At 43.6% G+C, this 26,712-nt stretch overlaps 1 protein-coding gene across 1 annotated transcript; it reads left to right on the top strand.

The window, feature by feature from the left end:
* Positions 1-2,547: 2,547 nt before the first annotated feature.
* Positions 2,548-26,712, top strand: IL17RA (interleukin 17 receptor A). The gene is made up of 13 exons (XM_027905100.1): positions 2,548-2,679; positions 11,840-11,966; positions 13,790-13,936; positions 14,798-14,922; positions 15,541-15,667; positions 17,593-17,640; positions 17,728-17,885; positions 19,112-19,189; positions 19,628-19,703; positions 19,788-19,802; positions 21,227-21,328; positions 22,354-22,395; positions 22,861-26,712. Exons 1-13 carry the CDS (start codon positions 2,548-2,550, stop codon positions 24,369-24,371), a joined length of 2,688 nt encoding a protein of 895 aa, XP_027760901.1. The 3' UTR covers positions 24,372-26,712.

The following is a 26,712-nucleotide window of genomic DNA, read 5'->3' as shown; positions in this document are numbered from 1 at the left end:
CCTCCAAACAATTGTCGCTTGATAGAGCAAGGGATGAGTCACTTTGGGTGAATTCTGGCAAGAAGTGGTTGGAATCTAGTCCAGTTTCAGGAGTGAAAGTGTAATTTAGGAGCTGATCTCTCACTCAGTCTGAATTCACATCAGCACCGATGACTGAGCTCTGCAGGATCAAACCAGTTGAAGGTCTGGGGATGCTGTATCTGGCCTGCACCTTCGTGGTTTGGGTGTGGCCCGGCAAGGTAGCAGTGTTTCCCAGTGACTTCAGGGAAGATGGGGTTCCTCAGCACCTCTTAAGTTCAGACCCTGGAGCGCCATTTCCTGCTCTGATCATCAGCTATAAATGTTGATAAATATAAGTGTTTTGCCTTCATTTGAATTGCCCAGAGCTGTAAAATGACCTCTCTCAAGTATAAATCAGCCCAGATATAAAACTCCTCTCCCATTCTTCCCTACACTCCTTGCCCACCTTCCCAGCCCTCCCCTGCACCTCCACCCAAGCCCTTCCCTGTCTCAATTCTTTACCTCCTTCCACAATTTTATATCTAGTTTTCATGAACCCACAGAAATGCTTTTGTAAATAATGCTGTACAGTTTGTAATCGTCATGTAAGCCTGTCATCAGTGCCAGAGTCCGTCTTGCCCTCTCGCACGTTTTAAAATCAACAGAGGAAAGTTAGAGTGAGTGGCCTGCCAGTGAGCTATAGGGTCACCTCTGTGTGGGACAAATGTATATTCCTGTAAGATTGCATTTTTATCTAAGGAATGATGTTATTTTAAAATTGCTAATAAATTTCTAAACAATGTCCAGATTTGTTTAATATTGTAAATGTTATCAAAACTCTTTTTGACATTGCTCCCTTCTCCCAGCAGTGGCTGAAAAATAAGACAGATTCCTGCAGCCCTTTGTTTCCCATCGGCATCCCTGCTGCCAATCATGGGCTCCCACCTGTATTTAAGGGGCTGCAGAACAGTCTTGACAGTCACGGCCTGCCTTGATAAACAGTAACTTAGGAAATCCAACCACTCTCTCTGCTGTTGTCACCACAGAAATCCTGCTGTGTCACGATGTCCAATGTGTGACTCATGCGTAATCACACACTTAACATTTTCTCCACTGGGTTCCTTTTTTACCAAGCACATTGCAACTAAAAACCGAATGCCCGCAGCTTAAATACGGTGTAATCAGTATATACATAGGCCATGAAGCTAATGGGATGATAACAAGTAACATACCATGCATTTACTTTTCGATTGAACAAACGTGTTCTACCACGGTTATCAAGCAATTACGCCGCAGTGCCGCTGAGCACTGCCTCTCTGTCACAGCACTGTAAATCACAGTGTACTCAGCCCAAGTACAGCATTTTAAGATTGAGTAAAATAATGCCTAAAGAAAAAAATAACGGGTTTTTTTGGGTTTTTTTCAGTTATGTGTATTTTTTTTTCCCCCTGACTCACACACAACTGACAGAACTGCAGGCTTTGCTGCTACTATTAATTAGTGGTGGCACAAAATGCTAAAACTCAGGAGTCGATGAAAACCTGTGGATGCCATCAGTACTGGGTGTTGGAATGGCAGAACAATCACCTACAGAAATCTCGTTATCTGCAGGCTCAGACTGGCCATCAGTCAGACATTTGCCACCACAAAACCATACCAAAGTGCTGCGGCTGGTGGTCAAAGCCCAGCAAATGGTTCAGCTTTGCTAAGAAACACCCTGAGCTGGAAACTCGGCGGAGCTCCCTGGGGCTGGGCTATAGCCCTGTGTGACACCGTGAGGTGAAAACCGTGGCAAAAAACGGGTGAAAGCGGCTTGTGGGCGTGTTGCGGTGTGAAGAACAGCGCGAAACCTCGAGTGAAACCTTACTGTAAGACAGCTGAAAAGGGGGGAGAATCGGGAATGAGTAGCAGGTTCCACAGCCCCGTGTGAAGCGGTCGCATTTAGAACAGCCTCTCAGCAGGAAAAGCAAAGCATACACCTATGCCGCGTTTTATTCAGCAGCACATTGCTGCTGGTGTCAGCTTTTAATGCTCACGGCATCTACCCGAAGCCAGAGGCGCGCACCGGGAGTTTCACCTCAGAGTGAGGAAGAACTTCTTGAGGGGGGCAGCGCCCTGGCACAGGCTGCCCGGGCAGGGCGTGGAGTCTCCCTGTCCGGAGACATTTCCAACCCACCCGGACGCGCTCCTGTGTCACCTGCTCCGGGTGACCCTGCCTTGGCGGGGGAGGGGGTTGGACTGGGTGGTCTCCAGCCCTGACGATTCTGCGACGAGCCCGCAGACCTCGGGACCCCTCGCGAACGCGAAGACAAGCCCCGGGCAGAGGCTGGTTCGGCTGCCCTCAGGGAAGCGCTGTGCCCAGAGGGGCGGAGCCGCTCGGGGCTCGCCTAGCCCAGCCCGGCCCATCCCGAACACCCGGCCCCACATGGCGGGCGGGGCTCGGGCCCAGCGGTCCCGCCTCAGCACCGCCCCGGCCCCTCCTCAGGTGGGCCGGCACCGCCCCGCGCAGGTCGGGGCCCGGAAGGCCCGGGGCGGCGGTGGGAGGCGATGGCGGGCGCGGGGTCGCGGCGGCTCCCGCTGGGGCCGCTGCTCCTGCTGCTGCCGCTCCTCCTGCTGTCCCCCGGCGCGGCCCTGCGGCTGCTGCTGGACGCCGCGCCGCCCTTCACCTGCTCCCAGCCGGTAAGCGCGGGCAGCGCCGGGAGCGCCGCGGCCCGGGCGGGGGCGACGAGCCGGGGAGTTGGGATGGGGGAAGCGGCGGCCAGCGCGGTGTCACTGTGCCCGGGAGCGCCGGTGCGGAGCGGAGCCTGGGAGCGGGGCAGCATTCCAAGCCCCGCAGGATCCGCCTGGCCGAGCGATGGCCGCCGGGAAGCGCCTGTCACTGACATCTCCGGGGGGGGCCGGGACGGGCTAAAGCCGCCCGGAGTCACTTGGGCAGGATGTGAGTCTTTGCTAATCGCTGGCGTTGCCTCACGTCCTAAAATGTTTTAAAGCTGTTCCTTGCAGCTGAGGGTTGGTTTGGGATTTTTTTGATGTTTCGTTTTTTTCTTTTAGGAGAAAGCAGGGAATCTCTTGCGAAGGAGTAAGGAAACAAACTTACGTGTGCTTGAGAGTTTTGGACGGGCAGATTCTGGTTGCGTTTTTTCCTCCCTGTGAACCCAGCCAGAGAGGAGGTGCAGATTTGGGGTCCGTAGGAAAAGCGAACTAACCAACATGAGCTAACTTTGGCACCCCAGAGTATGAACTCCGAGCTGGTCACTCTCTCTGCTGGTTTTCGGGAATTGATTTGGATTTGTTTTGTCGGTGGTCATGGTTGGTTTTTTTTCGCCTAAGACTCATGTAAAGAGTGGGTAGAATGAGGGAGGGAGCTGCTTTTGCTTTTTATTTCTGACGACGATAGCAGTTCATGCATAAACAGAAAAATGGGCAGTTATCTTCTAGCCTAGACGGTTTTATATGTCACGATGCACTTTCAGCAGTCTAGCGAAAGCAGCTGGTCAGGTGCAGCTATAAACATATGTAAAAACAAAATCTGTCCTTTTGGGAGGAGAGCTTCTGTAATCTTTTCCTGTACATGTTTCCTGTTTTTTTGTCTAGTCTGACTTTCTGACTCCTTTCCTAATGTTTGACTCTATCTGTTCCTCTCTTTTACCTGACCTCCAGTCTGCTGCCTTCACTCCTATGTAAAAAGGCCCCAAGAAAACAGACTACTTCTGCAATTTTACTTTAGACTGGGCATTGTGGAGTTACAAAATGTGAAATCTTGGAAAAGTGGAAAGAGGACATTACAATATTGCTTAGGCATCCTGCATAACCACGGTATCCCAAACGTTAGTCACATGGAGATTGAGAGAAATTATTAGAGAGTTTCTGTGAGTCCTTGAATGCTTGGGCTTTGCCTGGCTGTATCTTGCTGTCTTGTACCTCCTTTTTTAAGGAAATGTGAACCACAGTAACTTGTTGAGGGCCTCACCAATGCATCCCCAACTTTCACTGAGGAGCTGTTTTGCTCCATGCTCTGGATGTGCTCACAGATCACTGAATGTGCAAGGCTGCTACTTTGGCCTTTTCAACCAAAAAGCAAGTTTCTAAAATGCAGATACACTTATGAAAAAGGCATTATCTTAAACCCACGAGGAGCCTCTTTAAAAGCAATTATGAAGCTGCTGACACAAGTAGAAAAAAATACCATCAACTGAAGTTTTGACAGTTGAAAACAGTTTCCCCTTCTCTTTCTGCTGGTTTCACTGTGCGGAGCATGATTCAGTAACCCTCCCAACGTGTGACTGTGGTGTGGTTCAAAAGAGAAGCTGTTGCTGAGCACGGTGGGGGAGACACACTTCCTTTTTCTAATCCAGCCATTGCCATTGATGAGCTTTGCAGCAGGTCAGGGTGAGCAACAGCAGCTTTTTCAGCAAAACTCTCATGCAGCAGACGCCGCTTGGGAGATGAAGTGGCAGAGGGAAAGTGTCATGTCAGTGTCGGTGGGCACCTGTAAATTGTGAAAGTAAAACTAAATGCTTATTAACAGCTCGTCTTACTAAAATGCCAACAAATGCATTTAATGGGCTTTATTCACCACCACTCCATCAAACCTGCTCAGCTGTAGGGCTGAATAGCATAGCTGGAAATCCAGTTCCTTCCTATTATTTGAATATGTCATCTGCAGGGGTTTTTTTTCCTATGTGCAGGGGGAAAACATCCCACAGCTTAAATACCCATCTGGTTGTTCATCAAGTGTTAAATCACTGTGTTCAGTCATTGGGCTGTACCTGTTTCGAGACAGGGCATGCCTTGTCCTGGAGGAATGCAGTGTTTGTAACCCTACCATCTTTGAGGGGCTGCATACCTGTACATGGTTGGGTCCCTGAAATCTGTCTTACCAGCTTGGTGGATATTCACTAAAAGTCTCTGGAGAAGAATTGATGTAACATCTGTCATGAAGATGAGCAATAGTGGTATGTGTGAAGAAGGCTTCACAAATGTGTTCATTTTGCCTTTGCTATTGACTGGCTTCTCTCATTCCCCTCTGTGGCATCTTTTTGCTGTGTAGGATGTTGACATAAACTGTGGTCCACTTGGTGCTGCTTTTGAATTTGGATTTGATTTTGCTGAGAATTTATATGAGGGTGAGAGCAAAATTTAGAAACTATAGAGAAAAAATGCTTTAAAAAATCAAAACAATTTTGTAAAAGATGGTTGTTTCCTACCAACCTTAAGCAAATTGCCCTTCAGCAGTTATATTCCTGTAGTGTGATCATGTCCACTTGGTCTTTATTTCTTTTTACTGAGGAATAAGGAAAGAGAAACTGCAATAAACTTCAAATCATCCAAGCCTCAGTAGATACATAGAATGGCTCATTGGCAAGAGGAGGATTTCAGAAAGCTGGAGCCCTTCCCATTCAGCAGCTACTCTTTAAAGGAAAACTGGACACTTGCCCAGCTCAACAGTGGTTTCTTGGTAGTTACCACAGCATCCTGCTGGGAAATCTTGGCCTCATGTTACTTTAATTGAATTGCTATGGGATGATGCTGTTAATCAGTTTCTCTCTCTTTTTTTTTTTTTTTTTTTTTCAGATTATTCTGATTCTCTGGGGCATATGGTCTGTTTGGTTTTGGTTGGGTTTTTTTTTTTTTAATGTCAAAAGCAAAACAAAAATCATTTAAAAAAGAGTGAAGGAAACAGTTGCTTATCTTTCTATGAAAATATGGCAAGTAAATGTGAAGACTTGACTGCGCCTGTCCTCTTCTGCTGATCGTAGTTTCAGCATCACCTCACAGTCGTCCACTTCTCATATTGATGATCTCCCCTGTGTGTAGCCTTGCTTGTCGGGCCTGAAAGGCAATAGGAAGCTGATGAGAACATTTCAGTTAGAGCCCCTTCTATACTAATGTGCAGAACATGTTGCCTGGCTGTGAGCTCCATCTTCAGCTTTTCTACAGAGCTCTTAATTTTTATTCCTTCTCCTCCTGTTTGTCTGCTTGTCTGTTGAACACAGACTGACACATCTCTGTTCTGTCAATGCTTCTTACATGTTTCTAGCTCTGTGTGGGCAACCAGAAACAATCACTGCTGTAGTTTTATTTCTACTGTATCATCTAAATATGTGCTTTTTCAATTTAGTGGTTTAAGCCCAGCTGGCAATTAAACACCATGCAGCCACTCACTCCCCCAGCAGGATGGGGGAGAGAATTGGAAGGGTAAAAGTGAAAAAAAAAGTGTGCGTTTGGGATAAAGACAGTTAAGTCTTTATTGTTAAGTCTTACTAATAAGTAAAGCAAAAGCTGTGCACACAAGCAGAGAAAAACAAGGAATTCATTCACTGCATCCAATGGGTGAGGAGGTGTTCAGTCACCTCCAGGACAGCAGGACTGCATCATGCTTAATAATGACTTTGGAAGACAAACGCCAGCACTCCAAACATTCCTCCCCTCTTTCTCCTTCCCCCAGCTTTATACTCTAAGCATGTTGCCAGATGGTATGGAATATCCCTTTGGCCAGTTGGGGTCGTCTGTTCCAGTTGTGTCATTCCCTTAGGTTATGGGCCACCCCTGCAAAGTCTCCACAAAATATCCATTGAGTTCATTTAGTCCGTGATGTGGGGCTCCATCTGTGATAGTGGTCACTCAGGACAGGAGAGGTGGTGTGTTGGAGGACTTACTGGGCACCAAATCCAGCCAGGTCAGGTCACTACTGCATTAGCACTACTTGTAAGGATTGTCCTCCTGAGGTTTAGGTGGTTCCTGTTACAGTAATTCCTATAATATGTGATTCTAATAGGTATTTCCGTTACAGTCTCCACTTCTGGTGCTTTTGGGCCATCTTATATGGTTTAACACTGTGATGAACTCCTCCCCTTGTTCCCAGCCTGGCTGCAGTAAGAGATTCCTACTATAGCCCACCGTGGGCTGCTAGGGAACAGCCTGCTTCACCATGGTCTTCACCACAGGATGCAGGGGGATCTTGTGCTCTCCCTGCTCCAGCGTGGGATCCCACCCATGGGAGACAGTTCTCCATGAAATTTTCTGACACGAGTCCTTCACAAACTGCTCCAGCATGCATCCCTTCCACAGGGTGCAGTCCTTCAGGAACTGGCTGTTCCAGTGTGGGTGCACCACAGGGTCACAAGTCCTACCAGTAAACCTGCTCCAGCATGGGCTCGTCTCTCCATGGGTCCACAGGTCCTGCCAGGAGCCTGTTCTAGGATGGGCTTTCTGCAGGGTCACGCTGCCTTTGAGTATCCAGCTCCTCCAGCATCAGTCTCTCCATGGGCTGCAGGTGGATCTCTGCTCCACCGTGGACTCATCCCCAAGTCACAGTCCCTTGGACTCTGGTTCATGCTAGAGTTCCAGCCTGTCCAGTACAGCAGTGATGCCCTGACTGTTTGCCAGTCCAGACACTTTGCCACTGCTGTTATCAGAGTGTTCTCAGGCACAGCAGAGTGAGGGGATGAGCATCACTGCAAAGCAGGGAGAGCAAAAATTGGCCACTAATGAGCATCAGGCTTCTATTTACAGTCAGGAGAGCGAGCCCCATGGCAGGCACAGAAGCCTGCCAGTTAACAGCTGAACAGCAATAACAGCTGTAAATTTGTTCTAGCACATTCCAGTCAAATCTGTTATCTCAAGCCCTCTGAGCCACCTGTTGGGTGCCAAAAAGGGCTGTTGTAGTTTAACTGCAGCCAGTAACTAAGCACCCCACATCTGCTTTCTCACTTCCCTACCAGCAGGATGGGGGAGAAAATAGGAAGGGTAAAAGTGAGAAACATTGTGGTTAAAGACAGTTTAGTAAGTAAAGCAAAAGCCATGCACACAAGCAAAGGCTTATTTTGCTGCAAAAACAACTTTTTTCTTTAATTGCTTCCTGGCTTTTGGATGTCATTCTCTGGAGTTACACTTTTTGGTATAAAAGTGTGCCCTCAGCTGCAGCCCAGTTCAGTTCACCTGGGCAGGATACAAGAAGGACATGAGGATTTTCATTGTCATTCTTTTCCAGGTATCCTTTGGAATCATTATACCTCTGCCTGCATTGTGGCTTTATCTTCACTTATCTTTCTTACTTATACCTGTTTTGAGGACTTCTTGATTGGATGAATTGTTCTTCTGGATATTTTCAGCTGTTGGGTCATCCCTGTAGTGCTTTGAGGACTGGGAAGGGAGTGGACTATCAAGTGAGTTGGTGCAGGCTGCCGTGTAATGGGAGAATCCTTCCTCTCTTCTTGTGATAAACCTGCTAAGTTCTTGACTAAGTGATGGCACCTTAAAACACTTCAATATAGTCAGCTGCACATAAAAAAAGTTACTGGCACAGCAGGTAAATAGTCTAGTGTAGGGTAGGGAAAATACATGTAGGTGGCCCCTTGAAAATCCTGAGGGGGTTTGGGGAATGGTGACGCACCAGGAAAACCACTGTTGTTTTTACCCCATAGAAACCCAGTGTTATAAAGGTAAGAGAGGTCTTCATTGTCAAGTTTCAGTTCTGAATCCTCATCAGCAGACTGATGGCTCCTCATTAAGCTCTTGGTTTTTTAATGAATGTCAGAAAGGGCACAGCCTCATCAACGCTGGGAATATCATTGCGAACACTTCACCTGGGATGATAGACCTGGAGGACGAGAGAATCCAGTTATGTGCTGTGCTGATTCAATATTCATATTGATCATTAAAAAAATGGGAAATGCAGCATTTTCTCATTTAACCATGTCTTATCTGCTAAGAAGCAGAAACACCAGCACTCAAATGAAAGCAGATGTTGCTGCTGTTCAGATTAATAATGCCTTAGAATTTATATAAGGGCTTTATCATGATGACATTTACAATAATTACTGATAATTGCAACAGAACAAGGACAAAATGACTGAATATTAAGTGATAGGTTTTAACAGAAGTCATTAAATTACAAAAAAAAAAAAAACTTGGTTAGTAGTAGCCAGTTCTTATTGTTACCTGTTGGGGGTTCATCCCAGCTCAGCCCCATACAGCCTCTCACTCTTTCACCGCAGTGGAAAGAACCATACTAGGTGCTCTGAAGAAAATCAATTCTGTCTCAGGTAAGCCCCCTGCCCCTTTTTACACAAAGGGCATTGTCAGGCTAAATAGTTTATCTGAAAAAGTTCGTTTAAGTGTTTGAAGTGTTAAGAGCAATTTTTTTTTTCATCATCTCATTGATGTTTCCATACTGGCACTTATAATTTTTATTTCTCTCTTTTTTAAACGATTGTAGTTCAGCTATTTTTGGTTTGGTTTAATCAGCATTCACTTCCTTGCTTTCTAGGTTTTTCCCCTTATCAAAGGATTTAGGTTGCAGGTGCTATGCAGGAATGTCCTTCGGTGGTGTGGGGGGGAGGGAAACCTGATCTGGGAGGTACAAAGTTTCAATAATATTTCTATTAACTATAGTTGTAACCAGTTTTTCTTAAGTCCAACAGGATCTAAATAGTCAATGAAGGACTTATCCATACATTTGTCTGCAATAATTGGATGCAGTATAATTGGGAAAGTACAGTTCAGACTAAATTGGTATTTATATTCAAATTGGTCAAGTTGATTCCCCTCGTTGTGGCTGATTTGACCTTTTGAACACAACAAAAATAGTGAAAAGTACCTATTGCTAGTCCTTGTTTTGACAGTAAGTTCAGATTTATTTTGCTCTCAGTTACGTTAGAGCTACTCTGCCCCACACAGGGCTGGCTGCACAGCTTTTGGGGCTGCTTATACCAGGACTCCCATCTAGCAGCCTGTGGGACTGTCCATCTTTGGGTGTTTCCAGAGTTAGTGCCACAACCTGGCAGTGAGACTGGGGACCCAACAGTGAGTTGAAAACTTCAAGAAGATCCAGAGCTAAGATAAGGGGGAAGGCAGACAATTTCTGCAGGTAAGCTGCAAACACCAGAGGGCATGGGAAGAAAGGAAGGGAATGGGTGGGAGGAGAGCAAGGAAAAGTTAAGTGTGTCCCAATTTAACCCCCTTCCCTCGTTTATAAAAGAAACTTTGATTAAGAGTGAAGAGCAGTCAGAAATTTGTTCTGACTGTGGGATGTTGCCTTAGTCCTAACTTAGTGCACCAAAGATGATTTCATTTTGAAAAATAGCCTGTTGCTAGCTGGTTGGTAGGAAAACAATTCTTCACCAAAGTTCAGTTCTCAGGCAAAGTGTTATATAGATTTGTGTGTGCTTAAAAGTTCAGGGTGGCCCATAAGGCAGATTCCATCCTTTGAACTGAATTGAGATGTTTCCCCTAAACAATGATAGAGTTGGTTAATATTACAGAATTTGGGTGTTGCACTGAATCTCTTACATTATACCTGTCTCTTTGAGTGCATTTGTGGTACAGCTCACTGGAGTGTGGGTGTGTTTCTTGTGCAGGGTACCTGAAGGCTGCATTTGTACTTCTGTATTGTTTTGACTTGTGTAACAAAAGCCTGGAAGAGATTTTCAGGTTTTATTTTTTTAATATAAGCATGATGAGCTTAATGCCAAATTGTCCTGCTTTTGCTCGAGGTTTGCAGGAACACAGATATATTGGCTGAAATGTGAGCATTAATCTTGAAGTGTTTTTTCCACAGTCAGTAGAACTCTGCTCAGCATTGAAATCAGTTCCTCAGCACAGCTTGTGTAATACTTGATTTCATCAACAGCTTATACTTTTTGTTTCCTTCAAAAAATAGAAAGCTTTTTCATTGGTTTGATGTTTTGCCTTCACTAGGACCACTTTAAAGGCAGGATGTGTTTCTCTGCTGTTCCAAGCAGACAAAAGCCAGCACAGCTATGAAAAAGCAGTGCCCACCTTCTTCCTCAGAGCTGGCTGTTTGTTCCCAGCCTCTCCTGTAACAGCAGGAGCAGAAGGGCAAAAGTCTGGTTCACAGGTTCTGGGCCTTCCTTCCCTTGAGTGGCTTCCAGGCTGTAGCCAGGTGCCTGCGTGGTGCCAGCTCCGGGCAGGCTGCAGTGCTGGCAGGTGAGTGAAGGCCAGTTTAGGGCTGTGCCTCTGGCAAAGGATGCTGTTGAATGCCAGCTTGGTGTCTGTGAAGCTTTAGCTTTTTGTGCCACCCTGGCGGGCATGTTCACTGCTGAAAAGGCACACTTAGCTTTTTCAGGCAGCCACCCCTGAAGTTTGAGTACAGCCTTGGAAGCTAAGCCCCAAATATATTTGGAGTTAACAAGTTTCAGAGAGGTTAAAAACCTGACTGCCTTGCCTCTACCACAGGAGTGATTTATGTGATGGCAACAGTGGGACAGTAATTTCCACCTTTATATGTCAAGGCATAGGAAATGAGTGGGGAGGAAACGTCGTTCTCATCTTGATTTACTGTGTCAGTGAAAGCTTCAGACTTCCTTATCTCTAGGATTTTGCACCACGCTAACCAAGCAAGCTGACATGGTTTTTCCTGGTGACCATGGGGTCTTCCAGGATAAACAAAATATAACTGGGGGAAACCAGGTAGAACCCACATAACTTCCAGTTGCTTCTTTATGATCAGGACATCTTTATTCTCAATAGGAAAGAGTCTAATTCTGATTTTTTGTTTTTTCCCCTTGATGGGTTATTTTGTCAACTATATTGCTAGAAAATAAAATAACCATAAGTGTCAAGCCTAGATGCAGAGAGCTCCTGCTTCCAGGCAGATGGGCTTAGACCTTGCAAGTGTTAGGAGCAGGATCTCACTATGGGTAGCAGTAACTTAAAGCAATGGCATTTACAAAACCCACCCACCTACTTCCAGCAGTCTTTCGCATCAAATTATTTTCTATTTTCTCAGGCCTGGATTTTTTCTGATGAACCGCTTTGAGCAGTGTTTCCATGATGGTTAATTCTTCCAGTTTGTGTGCGTCACTGAACTCACTGAATTGGTCTTTTCCTGCCCTTCTCCTGCCACCAAGCAGAGGCAAATTACTGTCAATCCAGTTTCTATTCTGAGAGTAACATTCTTGTTTCTTTCTCTCCACAGGATTTAAACTGTCTCGTAAGAAATAGTAAGTATTTTTTTTCTTTATTGCTGTTTTCTCATCGGATCATGCTTTTCTAATTTCTTTTTTTTATTTTATTTTATTTGTTTAACTGGGTTCATACAGCCTGTCTTTTCTGCTAGAATCACAGAGTTGTAAAGTGAAGCACTGCTGTCATGCCTTGCTTCCAGTTTGATCCCTTATAAGCTCTGCCTAGAAGAGGAATGGAAAGTTATGTCTTTTTTGGGATAGAGTTTGTGGGGGTGGGCAGTGGCATGGGTGGAACACAACCTAACTTATTTAGTTTCTATCTAAAGCTGGGATCATCAGTTTTTAAAGAAATGGGAATTCTAGTATAAGTTTGCCAGTAAATGTTCATTACAAGTCATTCTGACTATGATAGTACTTGATGAAAAATTAATGTATGAACCAGAATTAAAAAAGGGGCATAGAGGTGTGCAGCTGAGAGCAATTAATGTAAATTATTGGGTGTAAGGAGTCAAGTCTTAACAATGGCATGCATCTGAAGCACTTTGATGTAATTATGGGTAATGTTCTTAAAAAAGGGAGAATGTTCTGTAGTTGTCCACTTGGTACACAGAGGCAACTGGACAGTGGTGCAGAACTCCTTGGCCTTTCCGTGCAGTCCTTGTTCTTAGCAGGTTCATTCCTACCTCAGTGCCCAACCCTGTATTGGACTGGCACAAGTATTTTTGTAGCCAGTAGTACTTTTTGTAGTATTATTGCTTGGCTTGCCAGGTCAGAGAGATGACTGTGCTGAAAATACCCAGGTTTTAAAATTTTTTTTTGGCAGGAGGGGGATTGGGTGGGATCAGATTGGATCATATTTCTCACTGGCAGACAGCCATTGGAATACAGCTTGACAACAGGGCTAAGCCAAACTGCAGCTCCACCATTAAAATGCTGCCTTATTTGAATATTTGGTTTAAATTCTGCCTTATGGCTCTTGTTGTGTTTTTCTGCTCTAGGGGAAATATATTTTTTTTAGTGCCTAGCACACTCTTTTCTGAAAGGTACTTTATTCTTATCAGGCTTTTTATAGATATTTTTTGGTAGAATGAGCATGTGGGGATTGTCTAATTACTTCCTAAGTATAAAACCGTGCTGTTACATGAAGGGATAGTGCCCACTGTTCCCATCACTAACCCAGCAAAATAGACTGAAAGTGTACTTTGGAGGGCCTGACTGTGCTATTTTTAACATGCTCTGGTAAGTCAAATGTCTTACAAAAGTCTGAGTAGATCATGTCCATCTAATGCCTGTCATACCTGATTTCACTTTCTGATGAGATGACAGCACCAGTTTTCCCTAACACTGTGTTGACTAGTGTAGTTTATTTTTCTGTCCAGAGAGCTCATTAATTTAGGTAAGGCATACCATTGTTGGAAGCTCAATTCAGATGTATATTCAAATTTGAGGTAAAGCAGGTTTCAGACACAAAGTAATTAACTGTTGGAAGAATCTCCCTGGGTATCTGACAGATTTGTGATGATTGGAAGGCTGGTAATTAGTACTAACATGGGTTCGTTTCAGCAGCAAGGAGATACTGAGCAAACTTCCTTGACCTGTTTAGCCTGAACACATTGATTGAGGTAATTACTAATGGATTTTCAGGAAAAGAGGAAGTATAAGCTCCTAGAATGAGTTCAGAATATTACAGGCAATTTGTAAAGTACTTCCATGCCAAAAACTACCTTTCTGAACTGGGGAGCGGTCTGTTACCCAGTTTTGCCTTCAGAATAACCCTGACCCAAAGGGTAGACCGTAACCACAATTAAGCAGAGCTTCCTCAGGCCCCCTCTAAAAGGTGATTTTCATTTGCTGGACAGGTACCTGCATGGAGTCGAGCTGGCTGAAGATTCCGGATTGGACTCCTTCTGCTCCAAGCAGTCTTCATGTCTCTTCTCATGTTTTCCGTCAGGTGGATGGAAAACTGCTCCCTGTGCTTCACATAGAATGGAAAGTGGCCACTGATGGTAAGTGGTGGTTGTTTAATTTGAGCATGAAGCAGAGGAAATAGGTGTGGTCTAGTAAGGAGAATTACGACTTCGAGTCTTTCACTGTCATAAAAGCAGACCTTTGAAATTTGGAAGTTTGGCTGCTTAATTTTGTTGGTTTGGGGGTTATAATCTCATCCTTGTAACTTAGGTTTCCTATATGGGTGTGTGTCTTCATAAAGGAATTATTGTCCCATTGCTGAAGTAAGTCGAGTTTTCTCACTCTCACAAGTGTCTTTAATTGTTTGTTTGTAAATGATGCTTCCCTTGCATACTCTTGTCCGAAGTTTTGCACTGATTTAAGATGGAATGAAACACATTCATTTCTTCCTTCTGCAGGGCCTGTGTCTGAGGGATATATAGAGTTATGGTCTGTAGCTCTAGTAGTGTAGAAGCAGGTGGGACTCAGGTCCCAACCATTCTGTTCAGCTGTGGTTATAAACTTTCTCATTGGGACTGTATGTACCAAAACAAAAGCATATTTGCTTTGGCCCCCAAACTGCATGAAGCAGCTTTGAGGGGCAGAGCTAAACACATCACTGAATCTGTGGAACTACCAGGGAGTGTAGAAGAATGCAGTTGCCTTCTCCATTTCTCCTTCATCTGCGAAAATGTAGCTCTTGCCATGCAGGACAACCTTTCAGCTGAGAGTGCTGTCAGTCAACCCCGCACGCTCACTTTTTGTGGCCAGTTATCTTTGTGCTGGGATTCCCAGCGCTTCAAGGCAGTAAGACTGTGACAAGTCTAGGCACAGTGGTGATCTCTTGGCGGGGGTTGCAACCTCTGCACGTGCAGATGGCAGGAAAAGACAAGCATGTCTCTGTGTCCCTGTGCCTACAGCCAGCATCCGCTATCTGGAAGGGGCAGAGCTCGCCGTTCTGCAGGTGAGCAACAATCAACAGATGTGTGCCCAGTTCGACTTCCAGAACAGTTTGCCTCTTCAGGTCCGTCCGGATGGAGGCCGGGTGAGTGCAAAGAGCTTTAAACTACACACTCCATCTGGGAAACTCATCAAAAAAATGCTGAGCATCCACAACTCCCTTTATAAACAATAAGGAATCTGGAGTTTGTTCCTTACCACACAGAATTTGGCCGTATTTAGGTTATCATCTGGAGCCGGTGCCTCTCCCAGAATTTGCACAGCATTGCTGATGTGGAGAACAGTATAGATTTAGGACAGTATGTATGGAATGGCCAGGTACAGAACTGCATATTTGTAAGTGCAATTCTAAATGCTTAGCAGTTGCACAGCACTGCAAGATTCATACTAGACTAAGATTTTAGTCCTGAAACTGTGTATTTTAGCCTAATCTCATTTCAGTTTGCAATGTAATTTAGTGGAAACCACACAGTTGTTTGGCATAAAGCTGTTGCATCAGTTCAAAGATATAAACTCATTCCAAACAGAAGAATTGGGATAGACCAAGGGACTGGTACATTTAATACACTTTATTTTGTATTGAAGCTGCAGTAAATGGGTTATGAGGAACACAGTGGAACAGGGCCAAGTCAGCTGTTAATTTCAGGGCTTTTAAAGAACATCATTCTCTTTTTAAGTCCATGTGGATGTGTTTTGTTTTCAGTGGAATTTCACTTTTGACCGTTTTGAAGTGGAACCTGGCCAGACTTACCAAGTGACTGTCTACCACCTGCCCAAACTGGGTGTAAATGGAGACTACAACTGCAAGTCCACGTCTCTGACAGTGCCTGGTAAGAGATGCTCTAGTTCACTTAGGCCTTGAGCTTAGGACTGTGGTGGTTTGTGGACCTGTGTGTTGGGTATTTTTCCAGTTCAGACCCGTGAACCATGAGCAAGTTTGGCAACAGTTTTAAAAAAAACTGTTGTCCTTTTTGAACATTGCTGTTCAGAAAATCCATGGTGCTAGCCTTATCCCCAGTACCCTTGTGGTATATATCCAAAATGTTTGTACCGTTTGTGCTACAAATCACCGTCCTTATTTCTGGGATCCTGCGTGCAGAAGTTTGTCAAGTCTCTGCTTGGAATAAGGTGTGTGTGGAGGGACTATTCCATGAAGGACAGACCCTTTGATTCCAGTTGACTGTAGTTTCTGCATGGAAGACACTGCTATAAAAATTGTTACATGCTTTCTGGAAAGCTGGACAAAGCCTTTGACTTGGGCTGCTGATTTCTGAAAAATTGCATTTGTAGCTTGTCCAGAATTCTGCTACAACTATGGCTAAAGAGAAATTCATGGTTAAACCTGAAAAGCAATATAGGTGCCCTTCTGAGGGGCTAATTGAATGTAAGTTACACCTCCTAAATTTTGTTGCTGAAGTGCTCATCAGTTGAGCAAGCACAAAGAGATTTCACCTGCATGAATGGGGCAGTGGAGGAATCTTTCCTGCTCTCTGCAGAATATCGCTGCTACTTTCATATAAAAGCTTTCAAAGTTGCCCCTCTGCTTGTGGAAACTGGAAGTACAGGCCAGAACATCAAAATTGGAAGGAGTAAACTTTGGCTTCTAGTATTAAATCTTAGACATGTGAAGTTCCATTTCGAAGGCAGAGTTAGGCATAATTTACCAAGAAACTTGATAGTGCTGAGTGCCTGACCCTTTCTTGTGCATATGACAGTGTTCCTGTTGTTAAATGAATTTTTGTGGTTTTCCTCAAGGATGCTGAGCATCTGCCCTCTGGCTGCACTGACTAGTTTTTAAGTATTTGGCGCTTAATACAGAGCTTGATAACCGATTCCCTAATTTTTTTCTTAACTTCTTATAGTTGTCAACCTGATGTTGTAGTTATAAAATGGCAAAGTATGGAGAGTATCAGTCAGTGTGAGCTGGAAAAGGAGAAGGAGCACTTGATTCTCAGCCCTCTTATCCTTTGTTATACCTGGTTGCACTAAGAACTTCCTGGCTTTTATCCTCTGCTCTTCTTCAGAAACCTAATGCATTCTTACACATGAATTACAGGAGCACTGTAAATTTTCCAGCTTTGAAAGCTGGAATTGTAGGATATGCAATGTTTTATTTCAACTGTCTAAGCAGGGAATTGTTCCTTGTCCTTTGTCCAAACCCTGGAGGAGAGGCATAGTCTAGGCCGAGACTTGTAAATCCCACAGTGTAAAGTTGAATGTGTTATTCTGGATTTAGCCCTGAAGATATTCCCAAAGAGCATGGACAATCTGCTAAACGAAGCAAATTGTCAATGTGGAAGAGTGCTTCGGAATCAAGAAAAATTCCAGCCTCCTATTTTTCCTGGGTCAGAATGCTTAAGGAGGAATGTATTACTGTGGTGCAATCACGAGGTGTGGAGATCAATATGAAGTTTTAATTCCACTATTACGACCCTTTCTGCACAAGTTTTATATTAGCAAGTGTTCTCAGATATTACTGTACTAACAAGTATGGTATGTTTTCAGTCTTTTCTTATTAATTATCTCTGTTCTGAGAAGAAAAATTAAAACCACACTGTTACATCAGTGCAGGGGGCTATGTTTTATCCACTGGAAACCAATACTATTCTACAGAATTTTACTGCTGCTTTGGAACAAAGGTGTCCACTCATTAAGAAGAGCTTGGTTAGGTATCTGGCTTCTGATAAGAAAATGTGATTTTTTGCTAAATGGAAGTACAGTGTTTCTGACTGCTCACTTATGGTCTTTCTTGCAGACTGCAGCGATTCTCTGATGAAAAAAACCATCCCATGCATAAAGACAGGTAAAAATTTGAGTCATGTAGGCATGGATCCTATGCTGAAATATTTCTGCTAGTTGAGAAAAGCAGGAGTATCTTCTCTACTTCCAGGCAGCTCGTGGGAACCCAGGATCCAGGGTAAAAGTCTAGATGATACTACTCTGCTTGTGAGCTTCGACCCGTGGATGGAGCCAGCCCGATACCAAATTCATGTGGCCAGTTACCTGCATGAGAAGAAGTGTAAAATGATCACACATGATTTCACTGAGGTAATTCCCATCCCAAATTATACCTTCTGTGGTGATTTAGACAAGTAATTGCTAAACCAGGACTTGGAGCTGTGATGGTAGGGAATGTAGCAAACATTTGAACAACAGTTTTCAAGGAATTGTTTGCACAAATTTTTAGTTGCCTTTGGAAAGAGGAATTTTATGTCAGCAATTTGGTGGATAAAAGATCAAAAAAAGAGGTTTTACAATTCAGTCTATAAATATCTGCAGAGTCAAATTTGATATTTGACTGGGCTTTACCTTTTGCAAGCCAGTGCCTGGGGAGACTAAATAATTCAACCAAAACTGAGGTGCAAAGTTTCAATAAATCATTGAAGTACTTTATCAAGTATGATCATGGGAGGGCGATAGGTTTTTTTTTTTAGATAAAGAATGAGTGTTTTAGTAACAGATGTTTCATTCAAGCTGAGAATCAGTTTCTGTAGGTCTCACAGTCTGTGTCGCTGAGAAGCTTGAAGTGTCCAGAGTGTCTTCTGACACGAGAAATGTTTCCCTTCAGGCATCTGAGGGAGGAGAAATGCTGCATATTTGGTACCAGTCCTCACCTCCTCCCTGGGGGAGGGCAGATATAAATGGCATTCAGTTTGTTTAATCTTTCCATTCCTTAACACTTAAACCCCTTTGTACTGCATGCACTGGTGTGCATTAAGTTATTACTGACAGGGATTGTACACCTGTACGTGGGTTTCCCTGGTAGAGGGGAATGTTCCTCATTCCGGAGTATTTGCTAATCACTGTAAAGAATATATTTAGATTGTCATGACATTGACTGTGTACAGCAGGTAACAAGGGCAACTTAATTTGTCTGTTCTAGTGTCAGAAGCAGCAGTGTTGACAGCTGCTTTAATTAAACAAGGAAACTTGTTAATGTTTGCACATTACATAACTGAAGACATTTAGATTGTTTAGAAGCCGTAAGTTTAAGTCATTTGAAGATGTACAATGTACATCCCTAGTTGTTTCCTTTTACCTGTGCAATCTTAGCCTGCTGTCTTAATTGTGTTACCATGTCTGTCTCACAGGGCACCCACAGTGATGGTGGCCAGATCCCTTACTCGTTTTGATCTCTGTGGGCTTCTTGTTTCAAAGAAGGAAAAAAGAAGCTTTTTGCTTCTTTGGACCATACCATGTTCTCACATCAGCTTCTTTTCTTTTTTCCTACTTTCATGCAATTATTTTTCTTCCCTTACAACTGATTTCTGCAGGGTGGTCTACAAGAGCAAGTGAATGTCACAATCAAAATAGAGAAGAACATAAAAGCTTGCTGCAACTACAAAATACAGGTAGGATCTCACTCTTATGCCTGTGTCCTTTCTCCACAAACAAGGCAATCAACAACTTAGGAATGTTACAGGGTTTTGCACAGATATTTTGTTCTGAGATTGACTAATCTCTATTATCTGTATTAAGGAAATAGTGATTATGGCTGAAAGAACAATTATTTTTATAGAGATGGTCTCTTTAGTCCATGGCTTTTCCTTAGTATAGGGCTGCCAAGTCAGAGACTGTGGAGTGGGAATGGCAAGTGCAGCCTCAGGAGCTCCCAGCCTTCTTAAGGCTTAGTGTCAGAATTCTTGATCAGTCTTGTTTGCTGAAGGGAAATGGGAGTTCTGTGTCCCCATGCTGAAATACAGGAAATGTTGAGGCAGGGGGAAAGTAAAGCAGGGAACAAAATTGCTTTTAAGAATAACTTCTGTTTTCTGCATTTATTTCAACTGCAGATTCAGCCATTCTTTGCGAACTGTGGCACAGACTGTCTGAGACACTCTGCTTTCATCCCATGCCCACCAGCTCCAAGTGAGAACTGCTTTTCTGTAACCTAGACTCGCACTGGTTTACAGATGAGAGCTGAATTTTTAATGTAATTCTTGTCTTTTGCAGGTACAGGCCCGTCAGGTAAGAAGTTCTTCCAATACCTTGAATCTTTTTTTGCTGCTCTTGATCCTCCCTGGGAATGACCCAATGAAATGTCCCTGTTGAAAATTTTATATTGTTTGAAGGTAGGTAAGTGCTTTTTTGACATAAGTAGCCAGAATTGTTGAGCTGCGAGTTGAACTTTTTCAGAATTATATGGCTGTGTTGTGTAAGTGATCATAGTTGTGACACATCATAGTGAAACCTGGAGCCAACGATCTGAGCATTAGTTATAGTTAGAATAGACAAAGCTGTGGCTTAAATATTACTTAAAAAATAATAGTTAGAGTAGACTATTGTAGCAAAAATCAAATGTAACAAAAATATTGTATCATGGACTATAGAACCCACCCAAGCCCCCACTGAAACCAACCTCAGAGGATGTGAAGATGAGCATGTGGCAGCCACTTGGTAACAAAACACCAAACCAGTAAAGGCCGAGGAGACCCCAGACCCTAATCATGCTGGTCCAGACTGTTGAGTGAGGGATGGGGAATTTAGGTCATCAGGGTATAATTGCCCAGGGATTTCTTTGTTGGGTGTCCCTCTTTTGAGGCACCGAGCTCAAACTACCAGATACCATAACTGAGCTGTCCCAGTAGATCTGTCTGATGGAGATGAGAGCCTGGTGTCAAAAATTTCTCTAACAGTCCTCATGTAACACCAAGTTCAGAATTAATTGTGCTAAGAATTACTTCACCATGATTTAATGAGACAAGTATTTGTATGCAGTGTGAACCTTAAAGAGCAATTTTTTTTAGATACACTTCACTTGCATAGAGTTCTTTGAGAAGCAGTTTTGACAAGAAGAGTCTTAATATAAAATACTTTCTGTCACTTTGCTCAGTGTTAAAAAATTTGCATAATATAAAGCAGCTTTTGGAGAGAATAGCTTGCATATATTCATTTTTATGAATGTCAAGATAACTTGTGCATAATGATTTGACATCTTTTTTTTTGGCTGCAACACCTGTAAGGAGCTGGTTTGCCCGAGATTGAAAAATAAAAAAAACACCTGTAGACTGAAAAAATACATGACCCAAAATGGTGATTTTTTTTTTTTTTTAAGATAGATTACATGAACAGGCAGGACATGGGCGGCATGCCTGTCAAAGCTGGGTAAACACTGCTATTTAGAGGAAGGTTATTGATCTGTGTTCTCAGTGTGCTGCACATATGGTTCTTTGTGTGGTGAAGTTGGTGGTGAAGAGCAGCATCATCATGAAAGCAGGAATTCATTTTGAGAAGTGACTGTACATTGTAAGAGGGAAGTGCTGGTGTCTGCCCATGGTTTTGGGCACAACCAGGGTCCTCCTCCGTTGGCCCTCTCTGCTCAGGAAACTTCTGCTCTTTGGTGAAGCTCTGTTTGCATGAGGCAATGTCTGAGGAGTGTTTTTATACCACAGGTGATATGTTTATATGGCTCTACTGGTGTATCACTGGGATCTGTGTGTTACTTGTGGGATCAGTCATTGCAGGTGTGGTGTGTATGACTAAAAAACGAGCAGGTAAGACTCATACCAGCTAGGAGGAAAACAATCCAATGCTGAAGCTCTATTTTTCCTACTTCTGTTGCTGTTTTGTTCCTTGCTGTTCTGATGGCTTACTGCTGAGATAATTCTATTTTGCATCATAGCACTTGTAATGTCCTAATACCCTCCACTAGATAAGTAAAGTCTTCCATGGGTTATGCTGTCTGGTACTCCATGTTCTTCATGCACAAGTTCATAGCACTTCCGAGCTCATGAAGGGAAAAGGAACTTTGTAGTTCAGGCCCCGTGCTGCAGAAATCTTTTCCATTTGTTTCTCTCCTGCGTTGCATCAGCATTCTCCAGAGCAGAAGCTTCCTGTTTGTCCACACTGTAGTCTTTCCTCTGATTCTGAAAGTCTATACAAAATTAATTTCTGTACTATTTTGAACTTAAATTATGTTTTTCAATTGAAGTGGAAGGGAAAAAAACAGGACACAGAGGTTGACATCAAGCAAGCTGGAAAATTGGGTACTTAAGGGCTGATTCCTAGTTTTTTTGTGAGGAAGTTACCACAGTGGCACTGTGTAACTCACAGCTTAAGTTTTTCTTTTTCATCTGAGAGGAATAATTGGTAATCTTTTGGAAAATTTCATAACACATCAGACTTACAGTTAAGATGTGGCTGGGGACATTTTGGTCACCTCTTCAGAGAAGCCTCTTAAGGAAAAGCCATGTCTAAAAATGCCCCTTTTCCTTAAAGAATGGTGGCAGAACTACAGTTGGGTGTTCTGTACTTCTTGAGACTGAATGGATCTGGAGGTAGATAGAGAAAGTTCGTTTTGAGTGCATTCTGTCTTCTCAAAGGAAAAATATAGCAAGGTACATAGCAAGGTATTTGTTCAGTATATTTTTTTTATTAGGCTTCTTCTTCCCTATGGTTTTATCTCCCTGCACAGTTAAGGACTATTTATTTAACTTAATCTGTGGAAGGTGTTGTGATTTTAAGCACTTAATCTTATTTCATGTTTTCAGAACTGAGTGTGACTTTCTTTCTCTTCCAGGACGCCGACGAGGGAAATCCAACCACAACGATTTGCAGACTGGTAAGATGTCCCGCCTGTGTTTTATCAAGTGCTGTGTGTTCTGGAAGTCTCACACAGAAGGGGTTTTCAAAGGGTCTACTGTTCTATAGTTGCTTCTGAAAACCAACAGATAGTCTTAGGATCTTTGATCTAGGCCATGGCAATAGGAGATTGGTTTGGGCTGGGTACACTCAGCTTTCCACCAGAGAATGTAGCTACGTCTGCAAACCTCTTGAAGCTGGTGTATTATTTTTGTGTGGTGAAATTCAGTGACTCATCTGGGCACTATTATAAGTCACAGCTCTCCTGTCTGTACTTTTGTATTAAATTTATGCAATGAGATGTTGTTCACATGCATTACCAAAATAGCATTCAAGCTGGTAGTCACTAGAACCTTTTGTTAATGTCTGTGTTGATTACTGCTGACTTGCACCATTGCAGTTTTGGGAATGTGGCTGGAATTAATATTTTTCTGTCTTTCATCAGCACCATATACCGACCTCTCCCTGCCGCCCTTGAAGCCCCGGAAGGTCTGGGTTGTGTACTCTGCTGACCACCTGCTGTACGTGGACGTGGTGCTGAAGTTTGCTGAGTTTCTGATGACAGTCTGTGGCACTGCCGTAGCCTTAGACCTGCTAGAAGATCATCAGATCTCGGAGTTAGGGCCGCTGCCCTGGCTTACTCGGCAGAAGAAAGAAATGGAAGACCTGTCTTCAAAGATCATCATCTTGTGTTCTCGGGGCACCCAGGCCAAATGGCAGGCCATGCTTGGGAGTGAGCCTGTGTGTCTCAAGCAAGATCAGCAGAAGCCAATGGGAGACCTGTTCACCCCGGCCTTGAATTTGATCCTGCCAGATTTCAAGAAACCAGCCTGCTTTGGGATGTACATAGTCTGCTACTTTGAGGGAATAAGTAGTGAGAAAGATATACCTGATCTGTTCAATGTCACATCCAGGTACCAGCTGATGGACAAGTTTGAGGATATTTATTTTCGGATTCAGGATTTGGAGAAGTTTGAACCTGGGCGGATCCATCGAATCCAGGAAATCACGGCTGAAAATTACGTTGATACCCCCAGTGGGAGGAAGTTGAAAGAGGCCGTACAGAAGTTCAAGAACTGGCAGACTGAGCACCCAGACTGGTTTGAGAGGGAAACCATCTGCTTGGATAATGATGAAGAATTGCATTCCCTAAACAGAGAGAGCCAGGTGGATTCACTGCTGAGTGAATCAAGCGGGATTGTGAAACACCAGCTGCACCTACGTGAGCCTGACCCCAACTGCTGTTATGTCATCAACCTCCACATGCATGAAGGTGAAAACGCAGGCTGTAAACTGCAGCCTCAGCTTAATCCATGTGGGGATCCAACTTCTCAGACTGTGGTCCTTCCTCTGGATGAGGCTCCTCTAGTTCAGGTAGTGGAGCCAGTCTCTCCTGTGGAAGATAGAAATATACTTAGTCATCATGTGCTGAGTAATGAGGAATGTATGGAAGGAGTTCCTCTTCTGGAGACAGGCTTTCCAATGAGGAATAACATCATCCTCCATGATGACACTGACGTTTCAGCAGTAGCTGACCACAGTCCTGCAAACCTCTCAGGTGAACTGAGGGACCAGCTGAATGGATTTATGTACCCTCTTTACCAGCAGAGTGTCATTCCTTCAGAGCCATATCTCTGCCAAGAGGAGCCTGACAGGCAGCACCAGTTGGTCTTCGATGAGCAGTGCAAAGACCAAAGACAGTCAGTGCAGTCGGACCAGGGCTACATCTCTAGATGTTCTCCTCTGCCTCCTGATGACCTTGTAGAGGAGGAGGAGGAGGAAGAGGAGGAGGAGGATCAGGAAAAACAGGTGGTCTTCCATGAACTCTCTCCAGAGGTCTTGGACAGTCTAAGGAGCCTCCAGAAGCAACTGTTTTTCCAGGACATTCAGAGGAGCTCTAACTGGAGCTATCCAGCTGAGGTGATGGACATTGGCCAGTCTCTGGAGGACTGTTAGGTTCTGTCTGGGGCCTGCTCCATTTGAAACACAGGGATGGAAGGTGGTCCCATGCAGAATACTGAAACTGCATTTCCAACACCATCCTTGTCCTTGTGTTGTAAATGACTTAGCAGTGGGATCTGCCTGCTTGCTGCTGGGATGCAGGGTTGCCCAGCAGTCTGGTGATGTTGCTTCCAGTCTCTGTGGAGAGAAGCAAAGAATATTGGCCACCTCTGTGAAAGAGCAGGCAGTAGCTCTGTTCCTTGGGGAAAGGCATTACGTTGAATCCTCACTGATGAATGGCAGAAAAATTACTGTGGCTCATCCACTCATGCCTTCAAAATGCCCTCCAGCTGTACTGATTCTATTGCACTGGATAAAAGTCATGGCCAGGGTTTGGAAAATAGATTCAGATAGCATGGGGAAATGTACATTGCTGTTTTCATGCACATTTTAAATGTTTTGTTGTAAATACTCTGTTCAAGATGTGTGCCTTACATCTCAGCTAGGTCAGTGCTGTCTCTACCTGGTTGATACATGTGCCTGAAGACTTTCCTTTTCCTACTTATCCATTAATCTGCAACTGCATTTCCATGGTCATTCAGAAACCAAGTGGAATAACTGAGCAGTAAGTGGGATAAACTTTTAAATTGTGAGTCTTCATAATTCTCCCTGCCTTCCTCATGGAGGTATGGGCTTGAAAACTAGCAATAGCAGGAAGCGGGGAAGGGGAGATAATGGACCAAAAAATGTAATTTGGAGTTGTTGCACAATTTTAAGAAAAATCTGGGACTAAATAGAGAATCATTGAATCAGTAATCTGGTATTGAATCAGTAATCTGGTATATCCTCCAACACAGTGCTGCAGTGCTGTTTGCTTTTGGGTATTTTGGCACCAGGGAGATGTGAACGGAAGATGTAGATAGTGACACACAATTAAAGAAATGAAAGACTGTTTTGGAGGAGAAAAAAGCACAGCTTCAGCAGATGCTGTTTTAGAGCAGAGGTTATATCTGAGTTAGGGGAGGTTGAATGAAAATGACTGTAACGTGCTTGTGTGGGTATAAACTCAAACACAGTAGTTCAGGTTAATCGTAGTGAAATACTGAATAGACCAAGGGGTTCATCCTCCAGGAGCTGTGATGGTAACTGTCAATTCAAGTGGTTTTTAAAAATCAGGCTGGATGCACTAGAAAAATTGTTCCCTGTGAGTGATGGCACGTTGGCCCTTGTAGCACTGGCTGGGTAGCAGACTAGCTGAGGTTGGCATTTGCCTTGTTTCTTATTACTGTTTCTGCAGCCCACTGGATAACAGCCTGTGAGATGTAAATACAGCCAGGTCTTTCTCCTGTGCCTTCAGACGAGCTTGTCGTCTTCCTGTCCTTCAAAGTTTACTTGTCAAAAAATGTTAGGATAATTTTATTTCAGCTCTTTAAAAGTCTGATGTATCAGAGAATAATCTGGTGGGTTTTTTTACTTGCAATGAATATTTTATTATGTATATTTTATAATTTTGTAAATTGTTCTTAAATTAAAAACCAATAATACCTTTGGAATATATTTACTTAAACAGTTCTGTGTCCTCCATTCTGCCTAACTCCTTATGTTAGTATGTGTTGTAGAAATCTGAAGCAAAGCTGAGCCAAACGGAACTGGCTCCCAAATGCCAAAATGTTCCTGCAAAGCATGGCAGCTGTACTGAGTCAAGCTGGATACAACTGAGGGCCCTCACCTCTGGGAAGGGCACATCCCTTCAAGAGGAGTGTTAAAGGAACTGTGAGTAATTCCCGTGCAGGACTGCTCCATGAGGCAGGACTGCTAAGACAGCTGCTTTCTCTGCAGCCAGATAACAAAGGGACAGTCCCTGCAGAGATCCAGACTTGAGACTGGGAGCCTTCCTGCGTGTACAGGATCTAACCCAGCAGGAGCTCAGCAAGAGGCAGCTGTGATCTCAATGCTTCTCCAGTGAGAACCCATTTCCCAGATTATGTGAGTAATTGCCATCTTGATGATCCCACTTCTACAAGTTTCTTTTATCTTACAGCAATTAACATGTAAATCTGATTTTTTTTTCCCCATGAGTCTTTTTCAAGTGGTATGAATTCCTATAAATCACTTAAATAGGAAGCTCAGAAGTGTCATCTGGATTTTCTTGCCTTAGTCATTCCCTTCTCAAATAACTCCCTTGGTGTTACAGCTTTTAGAATATGCTTTCACTTAACAAAAAGTTTGTTTGAAGGGAAAATCCAGATGCTATTTTAGCAATCCAATATGAGGAAAACAAGTAACTTTAATATATCTACTGGTCCCTGAATACAAAATTGAATAGCCCAGCAAGATTCAAAGGAGAGAAAAAAAA

Source organism: Empidonax traillii, unplaced genomic scaffold (assembly GCF_003031625.1).
Source record: "Empidonax traillii isolate 1590-97213 ecotype Southwest subspecies unplaced genomic scaffold, ASM303162v1 scaffold25:size3598162, whole genome shotgun sequence".
In the NCBI taxonomy this organism is placed as follows: Eukaryota; Metazoa; Chordata; class Aves; order Passeriformes; family Tyrannidae; genus Empidonax; species Empidonax traillii.
The sequence above is the reverse complement of the archived record's forward strand: the minus strand, read 5'-3'. Positions and strand labels throughout refer to the sequence as shown.

Coding starts and splice junctions, on each gene's coding strand:
- IL17RA (XM_027905100.1), top strand. CDS start 2,548: ATGGCGGGCGCGGGGTCGCGGCGGCTCCCGCTGGGGCCGCTGCTCCTG. Junction 2,680..11,839: donor CCTTCACCTGCTCCCAGCCG/GTAAGCGCGGGC, acceptor TGAACTCACTGA/ATTGGTCTTTTCCTGCCCTT. Junction 22,396..22,860: donor CCACAACGATTTGCAGACTG/GTAAGATGTCCC, acceptor GTCTTTCATCAG/CACCATATACCGACCTCTCC.